Source organism: Malaclemys terrapin, chromosome 8 (assembly GCF_027887155.1).
Source record: "Malaclemys terrapin pileata isolate rMalTer1 chromosome 8, rMalTer1.hap1, whole genome shotgun sequence".
Taxonomy (NCBI): Eukaryota; Metazoa; Chordata; order Testudines; family Emydidae; genus Malaclemys; species Malaclemys terrapin.
Genome location: NC_071512.1, coordinates 83338523 through 83362395, shown reverse-complemented (window position 1 = coordinate 83362395; position 23873 = coordinate 83338523). Strand labels below are relative to the sequence as shown.

General features: G+C 39.9%; 1 protein-coding gene across 22 annotated transcripts in view; it reads left to right on the top strand.

Annotated features, from left to right (window-relative positions):
* ADGRL2 (adhesion G protein-coupled receptor L2) overlaps positions 1-23873 on the top strand; it is a 476523-nt gene that overhangs the window by 422413 nt on the left and 30237 nt on the right. For 18 of the 22 annotated variants that reach the window (XM_054036673.1, XM_054036671.1, XM_054036669.1 and 15 more), the window contains 10 exons: positions 10153-10449; positions 10968-11071; positions 11900-12085; positions 13014-13052; positions 15896-16079; positions 18811-18933; positions 19238-19443; positions 20535-20708; positions 22017-22226; positions 23226-23446. In XM_054036673.1, coding sequence (XP_053892648.1) covers positions 10153-10449; positions 10968-11071; positions 11900-12085; positions 13014-13052; positions 15896-16079; positions 18811-18933; positions 19238-19443; positions 20535-20708; positions 22017-22226; positions 23226-23446 — 1744 coding nt within the window. The remainder of the gene's footprint in view (positions 1-10152; positions 10450-10967; positions 11072-11899; positions 12086-13013; positions 13053-15895; positions 16080-18810; positions 18934-19237; positions 19444-20534; positions 20709-22016; positions 22227-23225; positions 23447-23873) is intronic. The other 4 variants (XM_054036677.1, XM_054036680.1, XM_054036689.1 and 1 more) reach the window with 1 other exon arrangement.

Below are 23873 nucleotides of genomic sequence, written 5' to 3'. Positions count from 1 at the left end.
TTATAATTGAAATTGATATATTTGAAAATGTAGAAAAACATCAAAAATATTTAATACATTTTAATTGGTATTCTATTGTTTAACAGTGTTATTAAAACTGCGATTAATTTTTTGAGTTAATCACGTGAGTTAACTGCGATTAATCGACAGCCCTAATATATATAACCTAATATAGAACACATACATATATACACATAAGAACTAAAAATAAATTTTACCTCGTCTCCTTCAATCTAAAGGTATGTCTACACTGCAGCTGAGTTCATTCTTCCCAGATTGGGTAGATGGATTTGTGTTAGCGAGCATGCTAAAAGTAGCAGTGTAGCCTGAGCACCGGCTCAGTCTAGCCACCTGGGTGTGTATCGGGGGGTCAGAGCAGTTTTGTACTCAGCTAGCCTGAGCTGCTGGTCAGTGCGTATTTTTAGCTAGCTCGAGAAGAGCTATCACGAGTCTGTCTATCCGTGCTGGGAAGCACTCTCTGAGCGTCAGTGTAAACATACCCTAAGCCAGCTCCCCATAGTTAAAGAAACAGCACATTGAAGAGAGACATAAGCTGCCTAATATGAATGTCCTTTAAATACACAAAAATAAAGTCATAGCGGGATTAGGAAGACAGCCCTTAAAACCAATATTTTGTTTGTATAAAATACTCAGATGACTTTAGTGTCAGCATAATATTAAATTAATCTGTGAAAATTGACTATCAGTTTTCTTATTACAGTACAATGTGATTGTGGTGTCTTTATGTGTAAGACACTTATTGGTAGACTGGAGGTCAAATTTTGAGATCATTGGGGTTTTTTTGTTTGTTTGTTTGTTTGGTTTTTTGTAGTTGCACAAGATCATTTATAACAACTGTCAATGCACACTTTATATGCGGAACTCATTTTCAGATGGTGTTGTGATGGCCAAAAGTATAACTGGGTTCAAAAAAGAATTAGGTAAGTTCAGGGAGGATAGGTCCACCAATGGTTATTAGCCAATATAGTCAGGGATGCAACCCCATGCTCTGGGTGTCCCTAAACATCTGTCTGCCAGAAGCTGGGACTGGATGTTGGAATGGGTCACGTGATAATTGCCCTGTTCTGTTCATTCCGTCTGAAGGATCTGGCACTAGCCACTGTCAGAAGACAGGATACTGGGCTAGATGGACTATTTCTCTGACTCAGTATGGCCATTCTTATGTTCTTAACTGTCTATTTATAAAGTTGGGTGTTGTTTCTACATCTTTTAACCATAGCACCTTAGTGTTTTGCTGCCTTGTCCTAAAATACCCTAGTATCAGGCATTTAATGATGTCATAGAGTTAGTGCTGCAAAAGCAGACGTCCTGGCTTTGACTTCTTCTGTTGGAATGGTTAATTTGGGGCCGTTATGGAAAATTTAGCAATCTGTGTCACTTCTCTTTGGAATGGGAGCAGTAATGACTCTCTCTGATCCTTCTGTCACCTGTCTATCTGCTGTCTTGACTCTGTCAATGCTTGGCTACACCATAACTTCCAAATGCTGAGTGTTTCAAAGACTGAAGTCCTCCTGGGTAAAAAGACTTCTTTGTCATATCTGACTCGCACTCCTGAAGTCAGACATTCACATTTCTCCCAAGGCCAAAAATCTTGGACTCGTTCTTGACCTCAGACCTATGTTTTCCTTCTTCAGATGTCTTCCTTATGTTTAATTCTGCCTACTGCAATCTCTAGAATATTGCCAGTATTTGACCTTACTTTGACCCTGCCTTTGCTGAAACCTTTATCCATGTTTTAATCACAATCTCTCCTATTGCAATTGTCTATTTTACAATTTTCCTCAATCCTTCAGGGAATTCAGAATGTTGTGACCAAAGTACTCTCTTGCACCAAGAAACAGACCGATATCATATCCGCCTTTTCTCTCCTTCACAGTCCCTTCCCTTGACTTCATCCTTTGTATGCTATTTTCCCCCGCTCTGCACTTATGGGAATTACTGTACAAAGTTCTGTAAAGTAGTCTCTATGCTACCGCTCCCTCCACAGCACTTTGATACTTCGTATGATTGAACACCACATAAAAACTGTGTAGGAATGTGGTTTCTTGGGTTAAGTGAAAAGATAAGTTTTTAAAAAGTTATATTCCTAAATTCGTAATAAAATATATTTGGACTTAAAATAATAAACAGATGCAACTCAAAACAAGTGTGTAAACCATACCAGATTCTTCTTTACTTGCCTGGCAAGCCGTGTGGGTGAGGATACTGCATTTTTTCAGATTTAAAGATTTTATTAAGATGATGATTAAAAAAAAGTGAACGGTACAGAGTTTAAGCATAGAAGTTTCTGGTTATCAGGGAATAACACACAGATTATCGAGGGTGCAAAGTTTGGTTTAAGATCGGGTGGCATAAGGAATACATAATCTGCAATATCCCCGACTGGGGGTAACAGGTTGATGGGGCAAAGTACAGAAGTTCATAAAGTGGCTATGTTCAGGTGTGGAGTATAATGAGTGGATATGATGATGAGGATGGATTGACTCTCATTTGGTGAGATTTAATGTTCAGGGAGTTTATGGTTCCAGTTCATATGATCCAGTGGAGAAAGTCTCTTGGTCCCTTTCTCGTAGTCGAAGAACGATGTCACTCTGGCTCACGCCTCCTGGTACTGTCAGTGGCCAGTGATGTGCCTGATGTAGATGTCCCTGGACCATCGGATGGTGTCTGAGACCATGAGGCACCGCATGAGCCATGCATAGCGTTGACAAATCCTGCAGGTCCGCAGCACATGCTCGTTGCAGGGGTCCCAGGCGCCCAGGGCTCTGATGATCAGGACGTCCATCTGCACCTCGTAGCCCTTCACTCTCAGAGTGTCGGCCAGGAGGGCGTACTTTTCCAGCTTACGATCTCGGGCTTCACAAAATACAGGGGTCCTGTTCTCAAAGAAGATCGTGATGTCGACGAGGATGATCTTTTTCTGGGCCTCGTCGGTGACGACAACATCAGGTTGTAGCTGGCTGTTGGTACCGGGGATGGCGCAGTTCACGGAGATCTCCCCCAGGTGTGGTGCAATGGTTTTCACCAGGCGGTTCTGGATGGCGTTGTGGCGTAGCTGCCAGGCTCTGGAGTGGGGTTTGCAGCTGCATAGGACGTGGGGCAGCGTCTCCTTGGAATAGCCACATTTCCTGTCTCGGTTCCCATGGTGGATGGCTCCGTTGAGCAGGACGCAGTTGAGCCGGGCATGGTGGATGAACTGCCAGTTGGTAAAATGAGTGAAACCGCTCCTGGCGAGGAAGTTGCTGGTCAACTCAAAGGCTTTACCCTAGTCCGGTTTACACTTCAGGGTTTCCACGTACAGTGAGTGGATGGCAGCCTTCAGGGTCCTCTCCAGCAAGCCCCTGGCACTTGGGGTGACGATGGTGTTGTCATCAGACCTGATCTGTGGCACCCGGACTCCCAGCTCCTGGCGCTCCTCGCAGCACTCCCAGCAGCAGCCAATGCGCTTCCCCAGGCGACGCGTGGCGTTGCGAGTGCGGGACCACAGTGAAGTGATGTCGCGCCTGTCCCGTCCAATTTCCCCATCCAGGGAGCCGCTCAGGAAGGTGGTGATGTCTTAGTTGGAAGGGGCTCTGCCGATCCGCTTCTCTGTCGCATCACGCCGGGCGTTTGCCACGATGTTCCTTACCGTGGCATCGGGACATGTCAGCAGGCGGAAGGCGTGGGTGATTACCGTGACATCGCACAGATCACCCAGGCGGGGGACGTTCGCACCGCCATGCCTGTGGGTGAGGTAGACCAGCTCATTGCTGGCTCTCTGGGGAAAGAACAGCCACTTCTTCGCCAGCTGCCAGATGATCTTGTCTGCCTTGTTGAGGGGCACCTTTGCCACGGCGGATCCCCTTAGGGTGAACGAGATGCGTGGGATCAGGAAGGTGTTCAGGGCATTTATCTTCTGCCATGGTGCCAGCAGAGAGGCGTCAATCTTGGCGGCATCCTGCAAGATCTCCTGGATGGTGTTCTTGGGTGTCTGCCGGACATGGAAACCTGTCGGCGTGCCCAAGTACTGATATGCCTGCCCCTCTGCCAGGGGGATGACGGGCTCACCCTGGATCTGGAACTCACAGACACCCAAAGAATGCAAGAAGGCAGAAGAAATTCAGGAATAAAATACTTTCTAAATTGAAAGAATTAGGAGGAGCAGGGGGTATTTTCAAAAATGGATATGTTGTTACATTGTAATGCTTTTTGGCATCAAAGAGAAGGCAGATTCTTTTCTCAGTGAATTAGGGGAAGATTTAATCTATGTTCATTCCAATTTGTGCTAACCGTGCAAAACAGTTCAAACTGGAGTTCATTCTCCTTATTTGCAGCATGTTAACTATCATTACATTTTATCAGATCACTGCAGGAAAATATAGCAGCTGTGGGTGTGTGTAGAGCACAAGCCCTTATAATGCCAATACCCAGGCCTTAAAATAATGGGAAGTTAGTGCAAATAAATCTTTATCACCCCAAGAATCTTCCAAGGAGCCATGCAGCAAACAGCTAAAGAAAATCAGATCTCCGCCATTATCTCATGCTGCTGATTGATTGAGGAGTGATCATGGTGAAAGAGATGAGATAATGGTAGCCGATTAACCCAGTTTTCAACTGTAGCAATTTTGCTAGTTTATTGAAACCTTTATTATCATGTGTAGATATCAATTAAGAACATGGGTTATGCCAGGGATCGGCAACGTTTGGCACACGGCTCGCCAGGGTAAGCATGCGGTTTGCCGTCCCGGGCCAATGGGGGCGGCGGGAAGCCACTGCCAGCACATCGCTCGCCCGCGCCGCTTCTCGCCGCCCCCACTGGCCCGGGACAGCGAACCGCGGCCAGTGGGGGCAGAGATCGGCCGAACCTGCCCCGTCAGCAGGTAAATAAACTGACCTGGCCCACCAGGGTGCTTACCCTGGCGAGCCATGTGCCAAACGTTCCTGACCCCTGGGTTATGCTAACTTTGTGTTCTCAACTAAGCAGGATTGGCTGGGTTAATAGCTGGCTGCGCAACTTCTTAATACCTAGGTGCTGCAGGAAGTGTTGGTGATTTCCCTGAGTCAAAATTAAAACAATACCCAGGTCTGTGCTAAGCGGCCATCTTTCAGAAGAAATGTAAAACAAAGTTCCTTGCTACTTATGGGGTATTTCAAATCCCACGGCACTGTTTGTGAGCATAGGAAGTGTTAATTGCAGTGACCTAGCCAATGTGTCTGTTGTTACTTTGTTGGGGTAAAATTTTCAAAAGTGCTTAAGTGACTTAGAAGCCTCAGGCCTGGTCTAAGCCCGGAAATAAAATCAGTATAACTATGTTGCTCAAGAGTATGAAAAATCCAGACCTTTGAGCGATGCAGTTAAACCAGCCTAGCCCATGGTATAGACAGCGCTATGTCAACAGGAGAATTTGCCTGTAGACCTTGCTACCGCCTCTCGGGGAGGTACGATACCTATGCCAATGGGGGAAGCCCTCCTGTCGGCATAGGTAGTAGCTTCACTGAAGCGTTACTGCGGTGCAGCTGCAGTGGGGCAGCGTTTTAAGTTGTAACAAGCCCTGAGTCTTGTTTTCAGAATTGATTTAGGCACGTAAGCGGCTACATCTCATTGAAAGTCATTGGGATTTAAAGCCAGATTTTTAAAGGTATTTAGGCACCTAAAGATGCAGATAGGAACCTTGTAGAATTTTGAAAAGTGCCTAGGCCCCAACTTCCATTAAAGTCAATGGGAGTCAGGCATTTCAGTGAGAGTTAGGCACTTAGATGCCTAGTGGGATTTTGAAAAGAAGTTACGAGCATATTTAGGTGCCAAAATACCTTTAGTAATCTGGCCTTTACTATCTAAATTACACTTTCCATTGGGGGGGAAATTATCATTTACTCCCTGTCTTAAATTGTTAAGCTATTCTGTTACATAGCACACTGTTAAACAGTTGCTGTATTTCACCCCAGTGATTCCTACATTTTCATTCGGGGAAGGAGTAATCCATTTGGGTAGAGGGGTCCCAACCCTCCCGGATTGGCTGGGAGTCTACCGGAATCAGCCTCGATCTCCCGGTGACTATTGAAAGCAATCCAGGAGATTTTAATAGGCCGCTAAAAATCTGGTTGGTGGCGCAGTGAGGCTAAAGAAGGTTCCCTACCTGCCCTGGCTCCACACGGCCCCCAAAAGCGGCCGGGATGTTCAGCTCCTAGGCACAAGGTCGGCCGGGGTAGAGAGGGGGTGTGTGTCTCCATGCGCTGCCCCCGCCCCAAGCACCAACTCCGCAGCTCCTATTGGCCGGGAACCGTGGCCCTGAGCCTAGGAGCCGGAGGGACATGCCGGTCGCTTCCAGGAGCCGATCGAGGTAAGCGCTGCCCAGCCGGAGCCCGCATCCCTGAGCCAACTCCCTCCCAGAGCCCGCACCCCCAACCGCCTCCTATACCCCAGCCTTGAGCATCCTCGGCCCCCGACCAGAGCCCCCTCCTGCACTCTGAACCCCTTGGCCCCTAATCGGAGTCCCCTCCTGCACTCCGAACACCTCGGCTCTCACCCAGAGCCCGCTCCTGCATCCCAAACCTCTCACTCCAGAGCCCTCATCCCCTCCCGCACCCCAACTCCCTGCCCTAGCCTGGAGCCCCCTCCCACACTATGAATTCCTCATTTCTGGCCCCACCCCAGAGCCCACACCCCCATCCCAGGCCCTCAGTCCCCTGCACCCCAACCCCTGCCCCAGCCCAGTGAAAGTGAGTGAGGGTGGGGGAGAGTGAGTGACGGAGGGAGGTGAGATGGAGTTAGCAGGGGCAGAGCCTCAGAGAAGGGGCATGGCCTCAGGGGAAGGGGCAGGGCAAGGGTGTTCAGGTTTGTGCAATTAGAAAGTTGGCAACCCTATTTGGATAGTTTGAGTATTAATTTAAATTTGGTTTAGGAAATAGCATGTATATGTATAGGATATAAATGTAAGCTAATTTATCATCTACACAATAATTACATTTACCTCTTTTTGTTTGTATTTTTACTTGTTTGTGCAGTCCAATTTCAGTTGAACACATTCTCACAAAAAAAAATTTTTTTTAAGGGAAGTTTTCCTCCTCCCATTGCCACAAGTATTGTAGCCCAGTCTAAAAGTTAAGACCAAACAAAATGAGATTTCGTAACTGCTTTAGTTTTGATGTGGGAGGCAAATTAAACATATCTTAACCCCCTACTGTCCCATCCCCGCTTCTGGGCACAAGAGGGTGATTTTCTACCTGACGCTGAGATGCAGTCCTGGGGTGTAAGCAGTTACTCGACAGCTGTCACCTCCTCATTGTAAAAGTTCTGGTTGATGGCATATCAGGCTTGCATGTTCTCTCCTTCCTAGTGCTGTACAGATATTACCTAATAGTCATTATTCGAATTAAGTTGCAATGAAAAAAAGAATAAACTCCAGTTTTGCATCTAAATAGAAATCTTCGATTACATTGTAGATTAAATCCTCCCATAGTTCCTTAAATACAAAATGACCTGCCTTTTAAATGCTAGATGTTTTTCAAAAGTGATTTCGTGAATTGTCGTTTTTTTAACATTTTCCACTGAAGGTGCTTCTCCTTTCCTGCACTTCCAACTCCATTTGAATTATTGTAGTGTGCTCTTTCAGATATGCAATTCCACTCAGGTCTTGAGAAAAGTATTTTGTAGATAGTTTTTTAAAATACATTTTATTTTTGTGATTTTATGTTATTACTAATTAGGGATTATAAATAATTTTTAAAATGTCTTTCTTATTACCAGTATTTGCAGATCATCCCCTTAAAACCAAAGTAGATGTGCTATATCATTTATTTTAATGGGTAGCATTGAAAATAGTCTATAGCAAATCAGCTGCACTCAGAGATGCAGTATGAAATTGTGTGTTCTTAAAATAGTCACCTCACTATTGAATTTCAAATATTTGTCATGAGTCCTTTTACTGATATTTAGCTAGTTCCTATAATATTTAGACTATTCTTGTCCCAAAACCAAAAGTAAAGGTCTAATAACAGTACTAATTGCAATATTGTTAATACAGATTTCATTGATTAAATATGTACTAATTAGCACTGTGTGTCATGGGATATATAGGATAATAGTTATAATCCGTTCTCCCCTGCTCCATTCTCCCCTCCCCACCCCTCAGCACCTGATTCAGCAGCAGTTACTTGACACTTCTTCAAGTGATTGTGATGCTTTTGACAAATGTTAATTGAGAAAGCACTGAAAGCCTGGCTGCATTGTAATCAAAAGAAAATTACAGAGGTTTCACAAGATGTCATGCAAATACTTAAAAAAAAAAGATAGACAGGTTTGAATAGGTTTTTGCTGCAGCTGGGTAGGCAAGAAGTTCAGCAGGATTACACAGGCAGTACTCAAACAGTAAATAAATTAGACTGGAAATAAGATGCAAACTTAAGAAGTTTCTGATTGAGATGGAGAGTAATGTCAGAAAGAATATCTTTGCATATATTGTTTTTACAAGAAATTTAGTTTGCTCTTTAAGAACTTGAAACTGAAAACAAATCAAAAATTGCCATGTAAATTTATATTTTAGCAAGGTCAGTTGATGTTGTCTATAAAACATTTATCCATGAAGAATTGTTATAAGTGAGTAATGTGAAAAAGGATTTTAATAAAAAAAGATGTGTAACGTGAAATGTGTAAACAACATTTGAGACTCTTAAAACATCTTTTGAAAAATTCAAAAAAATCTGAAAGACAGCTCGGGTACACTTGTTTACACTCGCGGTATAATTTATTTTCAAGTATGTATATTTTTGATAAATCATAGCCCAAGGACATGAGGTGAAAATTCCCTTTGTATGATTAGGGTAAGCCCAGGGTTGTGAGTTCAATCTTTGAGGGGGCCACTTAGGTATCTGGGGCAAAATCAGTACTTGGTCCTGCTAGTGAAGTGGTCCTGCTAGAGAAGGCAGGGGGCTGGACTCAATGACCTTTCAGGGTCCCTTCCAGTTCTAGGAGATAGGTATATCTCCATATATTATTTTATTATTATATAAGCCTATGAGAAATAACAAAAAAAACCCAAACCCAACAACCCCAAAAACTGAAAAATGTCAAATCCATTTGTTTCCAGTATGTCTGACAAGAGGTGAAGTAAATACCTGTCCTTCATTTTAAATTCTTCATTTTAAATAAAGGACAGAGGCTTGTCTTTTCTTTGTCTGTAAAGCATCATGCATGCCTGTGGAGATGCAGAAATAACAAATGATGCAGCTGCATTCTTCCGCTGGCCCTTATTGCTATCAGATGAACAAATTATGATGGTGAGCATAATATTCATAGATACCAATATTATACTTCTGTAGCCTAATAGGACTCCAAACAGATCTGTTCTGTACTCCATCAGTACAAGGATTATTTGTTAGTACATTCCGTATGTGGGTCAGCAGAATCAATCGGTTGTGGGTCTCAAATCAGAAATTATTTGGTCTAACCCAGTGTTGTCTTGACACAGAAGATTAAGCCATGTATTTGCCACAGGCTTGAATTACTTGTTTCTTCATACCCGCTTTATATATAAAAAAAAATGTTAAAACCTGAGATGATCAAAAACTAAGACAACACATACACGCTAGGCTTTTTCTTCTGTTGGGATCTAATCAAGCAAGAATGATGCTGGATGAGAAGATGTTACAGTAATTATTTTCCTGCAAGGTGTAGAGTGGGTGACGATGTTTTTTAGATTTTAAATGGCCTAGTTATTTACAGCCCACAATTTTTTGTTGTTACACTGAGCTTGATTGTTTACAGCACATTGATTTAAATTACTCTATCATACTGCTCTTTTTTAAGGTGATTAGAACATGTTTAATTGTTTTATGTGTATTTGTCATGTACTGATAATTCATTACCAGTGCCTCTCGGCCTTTAGCAATGTAACTATCAATTTGTATCAGAGAGAAGGTGTAAACAAAATGTACTGAACCATCATGTTAATTTGAGACTGAGAGAATTAAAAAAAGAATAGAAACTCATTCAGAATTATACGCTTAACAGTGACTGTAGAGAGCGCAAAAGATTGATACTGAAATAAAGAAAAAAAGACACAAGAGAATCATGTAAAATCACATAACCTTTTTTTACCTTTCTTCACTATTTTGAAGAACAATTATTTTTATTACTCTTATTTTCTCCTACAGTGCCTACTACCGCAGTGACAATAACTTCTTCAGCAGAGCTATACAAAACCACTGTGTCAACCATAAGCACGACTTCACAGAAAGGCCCCATAAGCACAACATTAGCTGGAGGCACAAAGGAAGGAAGCAGAGGGCCCAAGCCACCACCAGCAGTTTCCACAACGAAAATTCCTCCTGTGACAAGTTTTTTCCCTTTGCCAGAGAGATTCTGTGAACCTGATGAGGCCAGGGGGATTAGCTGGCCTCAGACGCAAAGAGGAATGATGGTTGAACGCCCTTGTCCCAAAGGAACTCGAGGTATTGCCTTAAAAAAACTCTTGATCTCAAGTAAATGTTTGAAAAGGAATGGACAACTCTTTTATGGCATTTTTTGTTTTGGGTAATCTCAAACTGTCATGATTTTTGTTACTCAGAGTATGTAGTGTTTGTTCAGGCTTTGATCAATAAAAGGCATTTGATAATAGATACAGAATGACCTCACACACACTTCTCAAGAATCCAGGGCAAATCTTAGGTCTTTGCTTGAGAACTGTAGAGAAGCTTGCTTACAGCTGCCTGTCCCATTATGAGCTGCTCTCTGGATGATTTCCAGGGAAAATCAAGAGATTTCTGTTTGTTTGCTGTAAAAGTCTGATACTTTACCCTGATTTGTATATTGCCGTTTGTAATTTACATTATTTTCTTACATTTTGTCAGTTGTTTCCACTAGTGCTATTCAAAATTTAATAAAGAGTTTGGAGTGCATTGTAGCTGATTTCCCGAATGCATGCAGAAAAATGGTTTCAATTTCACTGTTGTTTCTACATCTGTTGTAGGAACTGCCTCGTATCTCTGCATGGTTTCCACTGGAACATGGAACCCTAAGGGCCCTGATCTTAGCAACTGTACCTCACACTGGGTAAATCAGCTGGCTCAGAAGGTTGGTTGGAACCCTTTAATATGATACACACTGGTGATTAAGGGTTTTAACTCTGAACATAAATTATTCAGCTTTGTATGTTGAAACCATCTTTATTACTCTTTGTTCAATTTAAAAGCAGAAAGAATTATGCATACTTTGTCTGTAAAGCATTTACTGAAAGCTAGGTTCACATGTGTTCTTTGGTAAGCTGTTTTCTAAATTAAACTCTTTTAATGAGTCCATGCTTGCTTAATTTCATTCCTATTAAATTCAAACATGCTTTTTGATGTTCAATAGAAAAAAAGTACATTCACCTAATAAATCAAGTACTATAAAGTGCACACCAAAATATGTACGGTATAAGCAGATGTTTAGCTAACTGAAAATGATGGAAGAAAGTGCATTCTAAAAAAGTGCATTAAAAACAGAATATGATCAGAATGCAGCATCACTTTTTGTTTTTCCCCTCCCTAGTGAGCCTTAGTGAGGTTTATGAAACTAAATAATTTGCCATCACTACCAGCTGCTTGACTTTCAAATGGCTCAAACACTGGTATGAACAAAAAGATTTATTAGTGTCTGATAACAGTGGTAAAATAAAAGTGAAGATGAAATAGAAGATCTAGCCCAAAATCACCAATCTAATTTCTGGTTTTGACTGCTTTGTGTGTTATGGATCTAAGAACTTTTAATCTTCTGAGATAAAGTTATTGGTTCAATTAGTTGTGGATTTCAATGTACGTGCAAATGATTATTTTGCCACAACAAAGGTATACAGAGAACCAAAATTGGAAGCCATAAGCAGAACAAGGGATCCTGCTGAGATAATATAAATTGTCTTTTCAGATCAGAAGTGGAGAAAATGCTGCTAGTCTTGCCAATGAACTGGCTAAACACACCAAAGGACCAGTTTTTGCTGGTGATGTGAGTTCATCAGTGAGGCTGATGGAACAGTTGGTGGACATTCTTGATGCTCAACTGCAAGAACTGAGGCCTAGTGAAAAAGACTCAGCTGGGCGGAGTTATAACAAGGTACACAGTTTCCCACACCTCCACTTGCTAGGATAATCCTTTTTTCCCTTTCAGAAACATTACTGCCAAATCTATGCTTTACTCCTACTGTACAAATAAAGATTTAAGAAAAAAACAAATCCACAATAAAGTGTAAATTTTATTAATTGGCTGATATGAAGCTCAGTAGATGACTGGGTTCAAATATAAAATGTGTGTATGCTTATTTAAATATTGAATAGATCACCTCTGGTTTGAGAAGAAGGGACACTATTGAACTCTGGGGAGTAGCGTATCTTCATGGAAACCTATTGCAGGATCAGAGCCTTTGGTAGTCCATTTAAGACCTGAGCATTAGTCACTAATGATAATTGGGTATAGTAAACATGTTATTACTACTGGCAAATATTATCACAGATAAAAATATCTCTTGATGTTCTTGAATATGAATCATAATAACATTATCATTCCAGTTTTCCAGTTGTGAGTGCTAAACTTCTTGCCCACTGTGATTCAGTCAGCACAATATAAATTAAGGATTTTTCTCAGTCTGTTTTGGAAAGACCATCCCATCCTCTCACATCTCCCACTCTGGCAACTACAGTCTTGGGATTTTAGCTCTTGCAAGAGTGGTTGATGGTTTTATTCAAAATGCCTAGCTATATTGCTGAGCAGAGTTCCTCCAGAGACCAAGCATATGCCCATAGTCTACTCATAGTTTGAACAGAACTCCCATTGATGGAGGAAAGGAAGGTTATAACCAGGTATATGGTTGGGGAGTAGTGTCCTTCAAAATGTTGCATGGCCCCATGGAAGTACATTGGGCTAAAACTAGACAGACATCTGGACTCTGCATACTGAAGATTTGACACACCAGACTAATTTTTGGATATTTCTGTAGCTTCCAGAATGTGTCTAACCTCTGATTTTCTTTTTTCTTACTAAAAAGCTCCAAAAACGAGAGAAGACATGCAGGGCTTACCTTAAGGTATCTCTCCTGTGCTGTCACCCTGCTTTCACCCTGCTTCAGCAACCTGCCACGCTTTATCATCTTGCTGCATGATCCTATGTATTTCAGTCTTTGATAAATGTGTTTTGTGCCCCATATCAACTGTACAAATGTTGGCTTTGCACAGGTATAATACTCTCAGAATAAGCAAATGATCAGCGCTTACAACTCTTCTCCTCCTCCCTTCCCCCAATCGAAAAGTAATGAGTATTGTGATTTGGAGATGATAATATCTCTGTTTCCTTGTGTTATGTTTGTGGAGAAAAAATGTCAATAAAACAGAAATGTTGTCATATTGCTAGTTTCTCGCTTTTTCTGAGGTGCAATCTTAAATTCGAGAGATTTTTGTTGAGAGTCTTTACAAAGGTCAGATTCAGCAACTTAAGGGAGTGGACTGCAAATAAAAATAAAATCATCCTGTAACTTTACAGTACAGTATGCGCCAAGTGCCCCATTAGCTAAGCTACAAGGGGCATGCAGTATATTGTTACCTGACTTTCAGTTTCTTGCAGATTCTGCAGCCTCCATCCCTGCAGTGCCCCGTTCCCACACTGTGATGCTGTGCCAGTTATGTCACTGCCACCACTCAGTACTGCTAGTGGAAGAAACTGGCCTAGAGAGGATCACGTAAGTGGCTTTTTAAAATTATATTGCACGGTTTTTCAAAGTTTCTTTTTTAATATTATTAATTTTTGCTTACACCCTATGGGATATAATACAATGGTAATAAAAACTTTGAAACACCGCACAACATAATAAAAAGAAAAGCCTCTTATCTGACATTCCCCCCTTTATATAGGACTGCTCCGGTCACCAGCCTTCACAGGCTAGAGCCTTGCATAGAAATGGGAGCTGGTTGGTCACAGCAAGAATAGTTACTGTGAGATCCAAAGGGAAAAAAGAAATAGGAGTGGTGGAATCAGATTTCAAATAATAATATTTTAATTGTCCCTTTTAGCCTGGTTAATGGGGAGCACAGCAGATATTGTTGGAATGGACTGAATTTTCATAATTCATTTGCAGTTCACCTTTTAAGATATAGGTTAATGGGAAATGTAGTAATTGGTGTGTTGCCCAGGACACGTGTGTCATTGGGACAAAAATAGTCTTTTATTTTTTCCCCCTCTCTTTAGCAGGGAGGAGAGCGCACCTCAGAAATATTATTATATTGATAATCATTTTGATTCCACTGAAGAAATACATAGAGTTAAATTGTACCGTAGTAAATAAGGCATGCTTCAAGTTAATGAATGCATATAATCAGCACGGTATATAGATACACAAGAAACAGTAGCACGACCTTAATTTCTGACCGATATCATTTTCAGTGAGTCTCAAATGAGCGTCTCTGTTCAGATAAGAATAACAAACCTCTTGAAATTACAAATCAAAAACTGACTTACACTATGCAAATGAAGCAAGTTCCCACTTTGTGACAGAGGATTCAATTGTACCTCAGATTAGAGGCTCCAATCTGTATTTCTTGGTGACTAATGAATCTGGCCTCTGCAGACCAATTTCTGTTCCACTCTAGTTAATGGCTGCAGCAGTATCAGTGTGAGCATTTTGACTATTCTGTCTCCCATTAGAGAACGAAAAAAAAAAAAGCCTTTTAATGCCACTTCGAAGTATCTTCAACCTGCCAGGAAGGTTGTGTGGCTCACAATGCTGGCAGAAAGAGGATATAAAGATGGATTAGGCTAATTAATCTTGCTCTGACAATAGCCTCAACCAACTTTTCCTAATCATTCATGTGCACAGTGTAGTATTCCAAACCAATATTTTTGTGTTCCGTTTCCATTCCCAGTGCTTTTAAACTGATCAAATTATATATGTGCTTAATGACACATTATGACTAGGTAAATGGGACAATGATTCAGCAATGCATGGCATATTCAATGCACAGCTACATTATGCATTAATGTGTAAGAGCCTGCCTTCAATTGATTAACTGATTACTGTGATTGATTGGATTATTTTGTAAAGAGAATGTAATGATGTCTCTTCAAATTCCCTTTTCTCCTTACTTACTGTTGTTTTATATGCAGCTTAATGAACCCTAATACATAATAATATAGTTGTCACAGTGCAGACTTTCAAAAATGGGAACTTTGTTCAGTTTTGTAATTATGCTTTCACAGATAACAGGGTCAGTCAGTGGGCATCTTGTTTGCTCTACTGATTTCCTTTGTTAAATGACCATTGTGCAGGAATGGAAGTTAGTAAGCTTCCAAGTATTTGTCAACAGGTACAGGAAAGGAGAGAGAGAGTGGTGCAGACTATTTTATAACTACTGAGGCAACTTCATTTCATGCCTCTTATAATAAAAGAGAGAGTTTGTCTTAGACAACAGATTATGGTACTGTAGCTGCATGTGTTGTGTTAAGTTTGTAGGATAATAGTATTGCCTTTTTAGCCTAAATGTTGGAATGCTGGCTTTGGTATTTTTGGTGTTTTCTAAATGTGAATTATATTTTTTTTACATTAACTTCAATATTAAGCTTCAGGCAAGACCATTTGCATTGGTTCTTACATTTCTCAGCACATTAATAACGCAGTCTTCATATCTGATACGAAACAAGTCAGAGCTGCATGTTTACCAGTGACAGATAACACACTGCTGGTGACTAGTTCACCTCTATTTGTGCTAGTTCAACAAAGGGTTGGAAATATTTTTATGTTGAAAATAATTTTCTGGTGCCATTAAATCACAGTAAATCATCTTGACAGATAAATATTATAATTGTCACCAGATAATGTTGGAAACTTTCTCCCACTGCCTAGGGCAATCACACCTAATGATAGTTTTCTAATGAATACAGGCAATCGTTGACACAGTGAACAACCTGCTCAGGCCTGAAGCTCTAGAATCCTGGAAAGATATGAATTCTTCAGAACAAGCACACGCTGCAACAATGTTACTTGATACACTAGAAGAAGGGGCTTTTGTCTTGGCTGACAATCTCTTAGAACCAACTAGAGTCTCAATGCCCACTGAAAACATTGGTAAGTTAATTTGTCTTCAAGTGTAGTTTCAGATACTGCATATCCCACTATGACAAGAAAACAACAACCAAGGTTAATAGTCACAGTACACTAGGAAAGCTGGGGTCTGCAGTACTGGGTAGTGAGCTGCAGCTTCCCATCTGGGGGGGGGGGGGGGGGGAGGGCGGAGTGTTCGTAAATTGGGGTATTTTCTTAATTAGTTAAAAAAAGTATTCTTCTGTAGCATAATTAATGCTATGTAAAAAAGTAAAGCAGTTCATGTTGCAAAGTTCATCTACAATTGAAAAATCATGAGCAGAATGTATGGATATGAATAGTGCTTAAATGCCAGAGAATGGATTTTCTGAAGTAACTGAAATGCTTGCTGTGGAGCTGTGGAAATGTTTTCCCATTATATATAATCTGTTCCTAATGAATTTAAATTACTTTCCGGAATGTGCTTTGCCAGTTACATTTTTTAGGCACATAGAACACGGACCAAATGCTTATATTAAACATAACTGCCTTCAGGTGAATGCATTCAGTGAACTACATCTCCCATAATGCAGAATAGCCATGCTCCATAGATTACAAAATAGTTGCAGATACTTGGAACATAATTTAGAATTTAAATGGTGGCCCCGATGAAGGGCTCAGCATTAGGGATCTACAAAGACAGGTATAGTCTTGAGTTAGTTATACCCACTGCTGGTACATAAAATTAAAATGTCTTTAGTGTACTAATGAGTCACGTCTCAGTGAGGTACAAGGGGAAAGGGAAGCATATGATGCCGAGGTGCTGGGTCAGAGGCTTGGGGATTGGACCGAGAGATTTGGGAATGGGAAGAGTATTGAATAAATAATTTTTTGGATGGGGGTGTGAGAAGAATGTTGAACTGCTGGATACTTAGAGTCTCGCAGGTGAAAGGCCTCTAGATCAACTTAGGTTTTAATCCAAATAAATAATATTTTAAACCTCTATTTTCCCTCTTAAAACTACATCCTAAACATCACATTGTAAGCAAGGTAATATTGGTGTGAACTGTGCACTTGTAAGTTCAAATTCTGGATGGCCCTTACTTTTTATAGTGGTGGCTCTGCCGCCTAATTATAGAACTTTCATAGGAAATGTTTATCACCATCACTGATTTATCACTATCACTACTAAATAGTTACACCAATTGACATTACAAAAGTTTCACTCCCTTATTAGGAGTTTGGATAGAATCTCTTTGTGAAAAGCTTTTGAGAGTTTGAGCTGGATTTAACTGTTAAAGAATAATTTTAAAAAACATATTCTCTTTTGTCTGATTTAATCAAAGACATTTTTCATTCTTATTTTTACCTTTACTTTTTTCCCCTTGAAAAACAGTAAGGACATATCTTTTGCAAATTAGCCTACATGCCACTAGTAAGGCAACAGCTTCCTTTAAAGTAGACTGTGTACCTAGGCCCCTGATCTTTCAAACACTGATGTACAAGTAGTTCTATTGAGTTCGATGGGACTACTTATACGTCAGTGCTCAGGAGAAGCTGCCTTCAAATTAAAATAATATATTGCTCATGTCACGGCTACTGATGTCAGTCAAGGCCTAACAGACCAGCTGTGCAAGCACAACTCCCATTAAACTAAATGGCATTCAGAAACAGAGCAACCTAAAATCTTAACTCCAGAAAGGCTTGCTGTGGACTACCTGTCCCCTCCATTCCCACAGTTCTCCCTCTCTCCCCTTTAAAGACATTCTGAGTGAAATACTGCCCCCCACCCCCACCCCCATTGAACTCAGTGGGAAAAGTCTCCTTGACTTCAGTGACCCGTGATGTCACAATTTATACTTATATTGAACTCATTAATCAAATAAATAGTCTCCATGCAAAAACCACTGTAGATCTGTCATGTTCTTGTACATTCACTGTTTTGTTGGTTATTGGAAGCATTTGTGTTTGTCCTTCATAATATGTAGGGTGGGAAATTTAAACCATTGTCAAATTTGATGTACAGGTGGGCGTAAATGCCAGGTTTTAACACTGAGACAAAGATATTTCCTGATAAGTGGGCTGTCCTGAACTGAGTAATTTTACCTATCAAAGAGCATCCAACCTTGTGAGGTAATTCTATAAAACCTTAGTTCTGCACTATACAAACCTGAGTTAAATGTAAAGAACTGATAGTAACAGTTAAATCGTTTTTAAAATACTTGTTTGGCAGAACATAAAATGTCTTCCAACAACTCTTTAACATACATGCAGAAAACCTATATTTTGGACTTTTCTAGACACAAATACAGATTCACATAACTATACTATTTAAACGCACCTAGCTATTTACAGTATTTTAGGATAGCCTTAGTATTGCATAATTGCTGTTAAAAACTGTAGACAGACACTAACAATTTATGCAGTAGAGACACTCTGGGCTTCAAAAATTAAGCATTTTTTCAACCTAAGATTTTACAACATTTTTAAAGTGATATCTTGTAAGCACACAATAAAACAAGGTTTGTTATCGTGTTTTCACCACTGAAGTGCTGTTACTTTGGTAGTATGAACTAAGTTTGATTAAAGATTAAAGAAACTAAGTCCACATAGTTGAAACATGCCAGCATGCATCTGTCTTGAAGAGGCAAACAAGGACAGCAGAATAAGGAGTTTTCAGAAAGTTACCACCTGCCACATTGTAATCTGACCACAAAATATGTTTTCTACTTTTTTTTTCTCCCCTCCTCTGTTGGTTTGTGTTTGGTCCGACTAGTTCTGGAAGTTGCAGTGCTCAGTACAGAAGGCCAGGTGCAGGACTTGAAATTTCCTCAGGGCAGCGAAGGAGGCAATTTGATCCAACTTTCTGCAAACACTGTGAAACAGAACAGCAGGAATGGTAAGTTTGGGCACATAAACAATCTGACTCCTTTAATCTGTGTAAAATACACATTTAAAGCAATAGTAATTTAAATCTTGCATTTCTGAATATGTTAATACATTGACAGAAGTAAAAATAGCTGTTCAGTGGCTCTTTCTTGTATGGAGTGTGTGTAAGTCTCTTTGGTTGGAATCCAAATCCTGCATAATGCATTCATCTTTGCTGATGTTTTATTTTGCATTTAGACAATAGATTATTCAGCACACATTGTACTCTTCACCTACAATTCCATGACATTATAATGGGAGTTTTCCTTTAATAGGATTAGCAAAATTGGTTTTCATCATTTACAAAAGTTTGGGACGGTTCCTCAGTACCGAAAACGCGACCATAAAGCTGGGTAGTGACTTCGTTGGTCGGAACAGTACCATTGCAGTGAACTCCCACGTCATTGCAGCCTCCATCAACAAGGAGTCCAGCCGTGTGTACCTGACTGATCCTGTGCTTTTTACCCTGGAACACATTGATGTGAGTTATGCTAATGAATTAATAGGAAGAACATAAAATCAGCAAAAGAGAAGAGCAAAGCAGAAAAAAACACCTTCCTTCCATTTGAATTTTAAATGTTGGACTAGGTCAGAGACACAAGTTTATTTAAGTCTATGAACATAAAATTAAATGAGCCTGGTTCAGTGATTATTAGAACTTAAGTGTATTCTTAATGAAAGCTAATTCAGTAATCAACATGAAAATGTAAATGACTCTAATTTGTTTCTAAGTGAAAATTAACTCTTACCTTAGCAGCAGGATAGAAAAATATCAACTGCTATGACTCTGCCTGTTTAATGTAGCAAAATTAAATGACACTTGGAGTACTTACTTTAATTCCGAGCCAGCTTTGAGAAACCTTTACAAATTGTTCAAGTAGATTTATGCAACAGAGAACAGAGTGTAGTTTCTACAGTGTCCGATGCCTCAAAGTTTGCTGCCCATCTTCCTCGTGACTGCTAAATCCATATGTTTCTTTTCACTACGCTCTTTCACTCTGCTGTTTGAGTTGGGTTCTTCCTGTTCCCATGCCAAGAGAGTGGGTATAGTAAACTATCAGGACTGGCTCAGAAAAATATGTGTGGGTTTTCCTCTTTTTTATCTACTTCAGCAGGTTCTCCTTGAAGTAGGCCTTGAGGAGCTAACCCTTTCCCGGTGCCTCTTATGTGCAACTTTGGTTTGCTCAAAAATGAGAATAGAAAAGGGACAGTATTTTTAAATGGTCAGTTACAGGTGAAATCCTACAGAATAAATTCAGTTTTAATTTCGCAGAAAGAAAAAAAAGACTACAATGCACCATTAGTGCATAAAATAGTAAGATGGAAATTGTAATTGTTTAAAATTGGGTCTACAGTAATTGAGATTACACATTATAGTGTTTCGGACTATAAAGTCCCTTTTAAACTAGATGTCTGCCTTGTACAACATAGTCCACAACTTTGCTGATGAAAAACTTTATAGTCCGAAACATGCAAAGTTTAATCGAAATTACCTTTTACATATATTGAACAACTGTTATTGCCATTTTAGAGTGTAAAATCCTAATTTTATTTTATCCTTTTATCCCCCAGCCTGACAATTATTTCAATGCAAATTGCTCCTTCTGGAACTACTCAGAGAGGACTATGATGGGATACTGGTCCACTCAGGGGTGCAAGCTGATTGACACAAATAAAACTCATACATCTTGTGCTTGCAGCCACCTAACCAACTTTGCAATCCTTATGGCCCATAGGGAAATTGTGGTAAGTAATGATGCTTCTAGTCAGTATAGAGCAAACCTTTGAAGGTTTGGCTTTAATATGTAGAAGAAAGCAGAAGTTCAGATGCTTATCCAAATCTTAAACATATCTCTGAGCATTTCCAACTTTCATGCATCACTTCCAAGAGCAGCTTCCTCTCCATATGACCTTTCTCCCTCTTCCATAGAACTGATCACAAGGTGAGGGGAACATTATATTTTTTTTTAATTGTTTCTGATTTTTGTCACAATCTTGTTTTTGTTGAAATTTTCTGACCAGATGTGCTTTCCCATAACTGGACAGGTTTCAGGTCCCTCCATTCAACTTCTAGCCCCATGCCTTTAACAAATTCCCAGATACAGCTGGATATGAATTGTGGGGAAGTTTGTGTATTCTATGCCCTCCCTTAAACACAAGCTGCTATACTAACAATGAGGTCCAGCAGCCTCTTTACTGGGTTCTTCAAACTTCCCTGCACTACTGAGCTTTGCCATCTAGCTGCATACCACGCTGCCTATGAGATCTCTAAAGTCTCAGAGCATGTGACATTTGAATGGTTCTGGGACTTTGCCTGGACATTGTGCACTTTGGAGAGCGGCTAAATAGGGAAGCCCAAGAGTGCCTGCAAATATAAACGTAGCAGCAGCATAGCCCAGCAAAGAAGCTGCCAGAGAGTTGCTGAGCCATACAACCAATATAAGAAACAAAACGAAGGAGAATGACAGGATTGACCCTGTGGCCAATGAAAGTGAGGACAATCTTCTGAACCAGTCTTTACCTGAACATGAGGTTTGAGTTTGTGTTGTAAGCTGAAGGGTCAGATGAGTTACTCTGTTTTTTTTTGTTGTTGTTGTTCTAATTGATTTCTTCATGATGAATGTTCACATATTTCTTCCACTCAGATTTTTTGGACATAGAGTTGTAGGTTTGTAGGAAAGAACCAAGATTTTCTCTTATAGACTATTATAAGAATTTTCTTTTGTATCTGCACATGTGTACAGCAATACATTCATGGTACAAGTCTCTTCCACAGAATTTTCTTCAAGCTTACAGATCACCATGAAAAAAGTAAAAATATTATCTCGTCTATTTCAAATTTCTATCTCTGTGTACTCAGAGCTGCCTTTCTTGCACCCACACTAATCTTGAACAGCAGATAAACCTGACATCAGATTGATAAAATACTCAGCACGTTTCTTCTGTCATCTATAAAATTCATCTGGAATTTTCTAGCTGCTACCTGTTTAAATGATCTTCTGTTTGTACTGATAAGTGGCCATATTAATTTTCTCCATTCTTGATTATTTTCAGTACAAAGATGGAGTGCATGAGCTACTCCTTACTGTCATCACCTGGGTGGGAATTGTCATCTCCCTTGTATGCCTGGCCATCTGCATCTTCACATTCTGTTTCTTCCGTGGCCTACAAAGTGATCGTAATACTATTCACAAGAATCTTTGTATCAACCTATTCATTGCAGAGTTCATTTTCCTAATAGGCATCGATAAAACAGAATACAAAGTAAGTCTGTGTGCATATTGATCTTGTTCTCTGAAAATGACTGTTTGAAATGGATGTGAATTTAAATATGACACCACTGCCAAGCTTTCAAGTTTCTGTATGTAACTGACACAGCAAGGCTGGGATAAAAGGCGTTACAAAAGATTAAGATGGACATGTTCACAAATAATATTTGCAGGCATCAAAAATACCATTATAGCTTCTATTTCCCTCTTAAAGGGAAATAGTGTTTTTCCATTAAGAAGCATATGTTAATAAAGATAGGTGATTTAAAGGGTACTTGTCAAAGTGGTGCTGAAATTAAATGTTGATGTACCAGAAACGTGAACTTTTTACACTGAAGACCTCTGAGTGTCTGATGCAACTTTTTGAAGCTTTGGTAAAATTCATCCCATCATTCAGAGCTGAGAGAGTGGATTAGAATTTAATAATTTGGTAGAATTTCATCCAGCATTCAGCTAGACAGCAGTGAATCTAAATTGGCTACTGATACAACAGCAGAACTTCCTAAAATAGTAAAAGCAAAGTTATTTTATATTAAAGCAGATAGAAAATTCGGATGGCTGCATAAGAATTTTAAACAGAAGATATAAATAATACATGTAGAACCAACTGTTCTTTATTTATCTTCATGTACCAAATCATCTACAATGTAAGTCTTGCAGTAGTGTTAACATCCCAGTCCTAAAATTAAGGAATTGTTTTTAATGCTTCCACTACAGTAAGGAATATTAATAAGTTATTTCCATACTTAACGTACATAGTGCAATTGAGTATACTTTCTGCAGCTACTGTAGACATGATACATTACTAACATTTCTGAATATCTAGCGTAGGTTTTTGGCTAGTGAAAACTACTCTGGACTTGTGAAGTGTCTTTGGTAGAAATATTCAGTTACTACCTTCATAACAAAATTGTATGCTGTTTCATTTGCAGTGTATCAAATTAGCTAGGAAGGTTTTGGCAGTTTGTATTTTCATGTTTCTCTTTCTTTGCAGATTGCATGTCCGATATTTGCAGGCCTCTTACACTTTTTCTTCCTGGCAGCATTTGCCTGGATGTGCCTAGAAGGAGTGCAGCTCTATCTCATGTTAGTAGAAGTATTTGAAAGTGAATATTCTAGGAAGAAGTACTACTATGTTGCTGGCTACCTCTTCCCTGCCACAGTAGTTGGTGTCTCAGCAGCTATTGACTATAAGAGCTATGGAACAGAGAAAGCGTAAGTAATTGCAAGTGACCTGAGTGTTTTTCAAGTGAATAATTTTTTTAAAGCCTGTTAGCTGTCAGAGGGTCCCTGACAGACTAAAATAGCATTTGAAAGCTTTATTGGTAAGAGAATGGCAATGCCATGCACAAATTACAATCAAGTCTTTTGTAATTGTCTAGGTTCAGAGGATTTGTACTCTGGAGAGGCAGATTCTAAATTATAGTCTTTCTTTTAACACAAAAGATTGACCTAAAACAAATTGAAAAAGTAAATAACTTTTTGGCCTCAAATGGATATTAAGTAAAAATTCTTCCGAACTTAATGTGTCTGACAGGCTTAACCACCCAGTTTTAAGCTAATGCTTCATTAGATCTCTTTGTTTGGTTGGCCCTCTGGCTAGCTCTCATTTTGAATTATGACAGTACAATATTCCAACCTA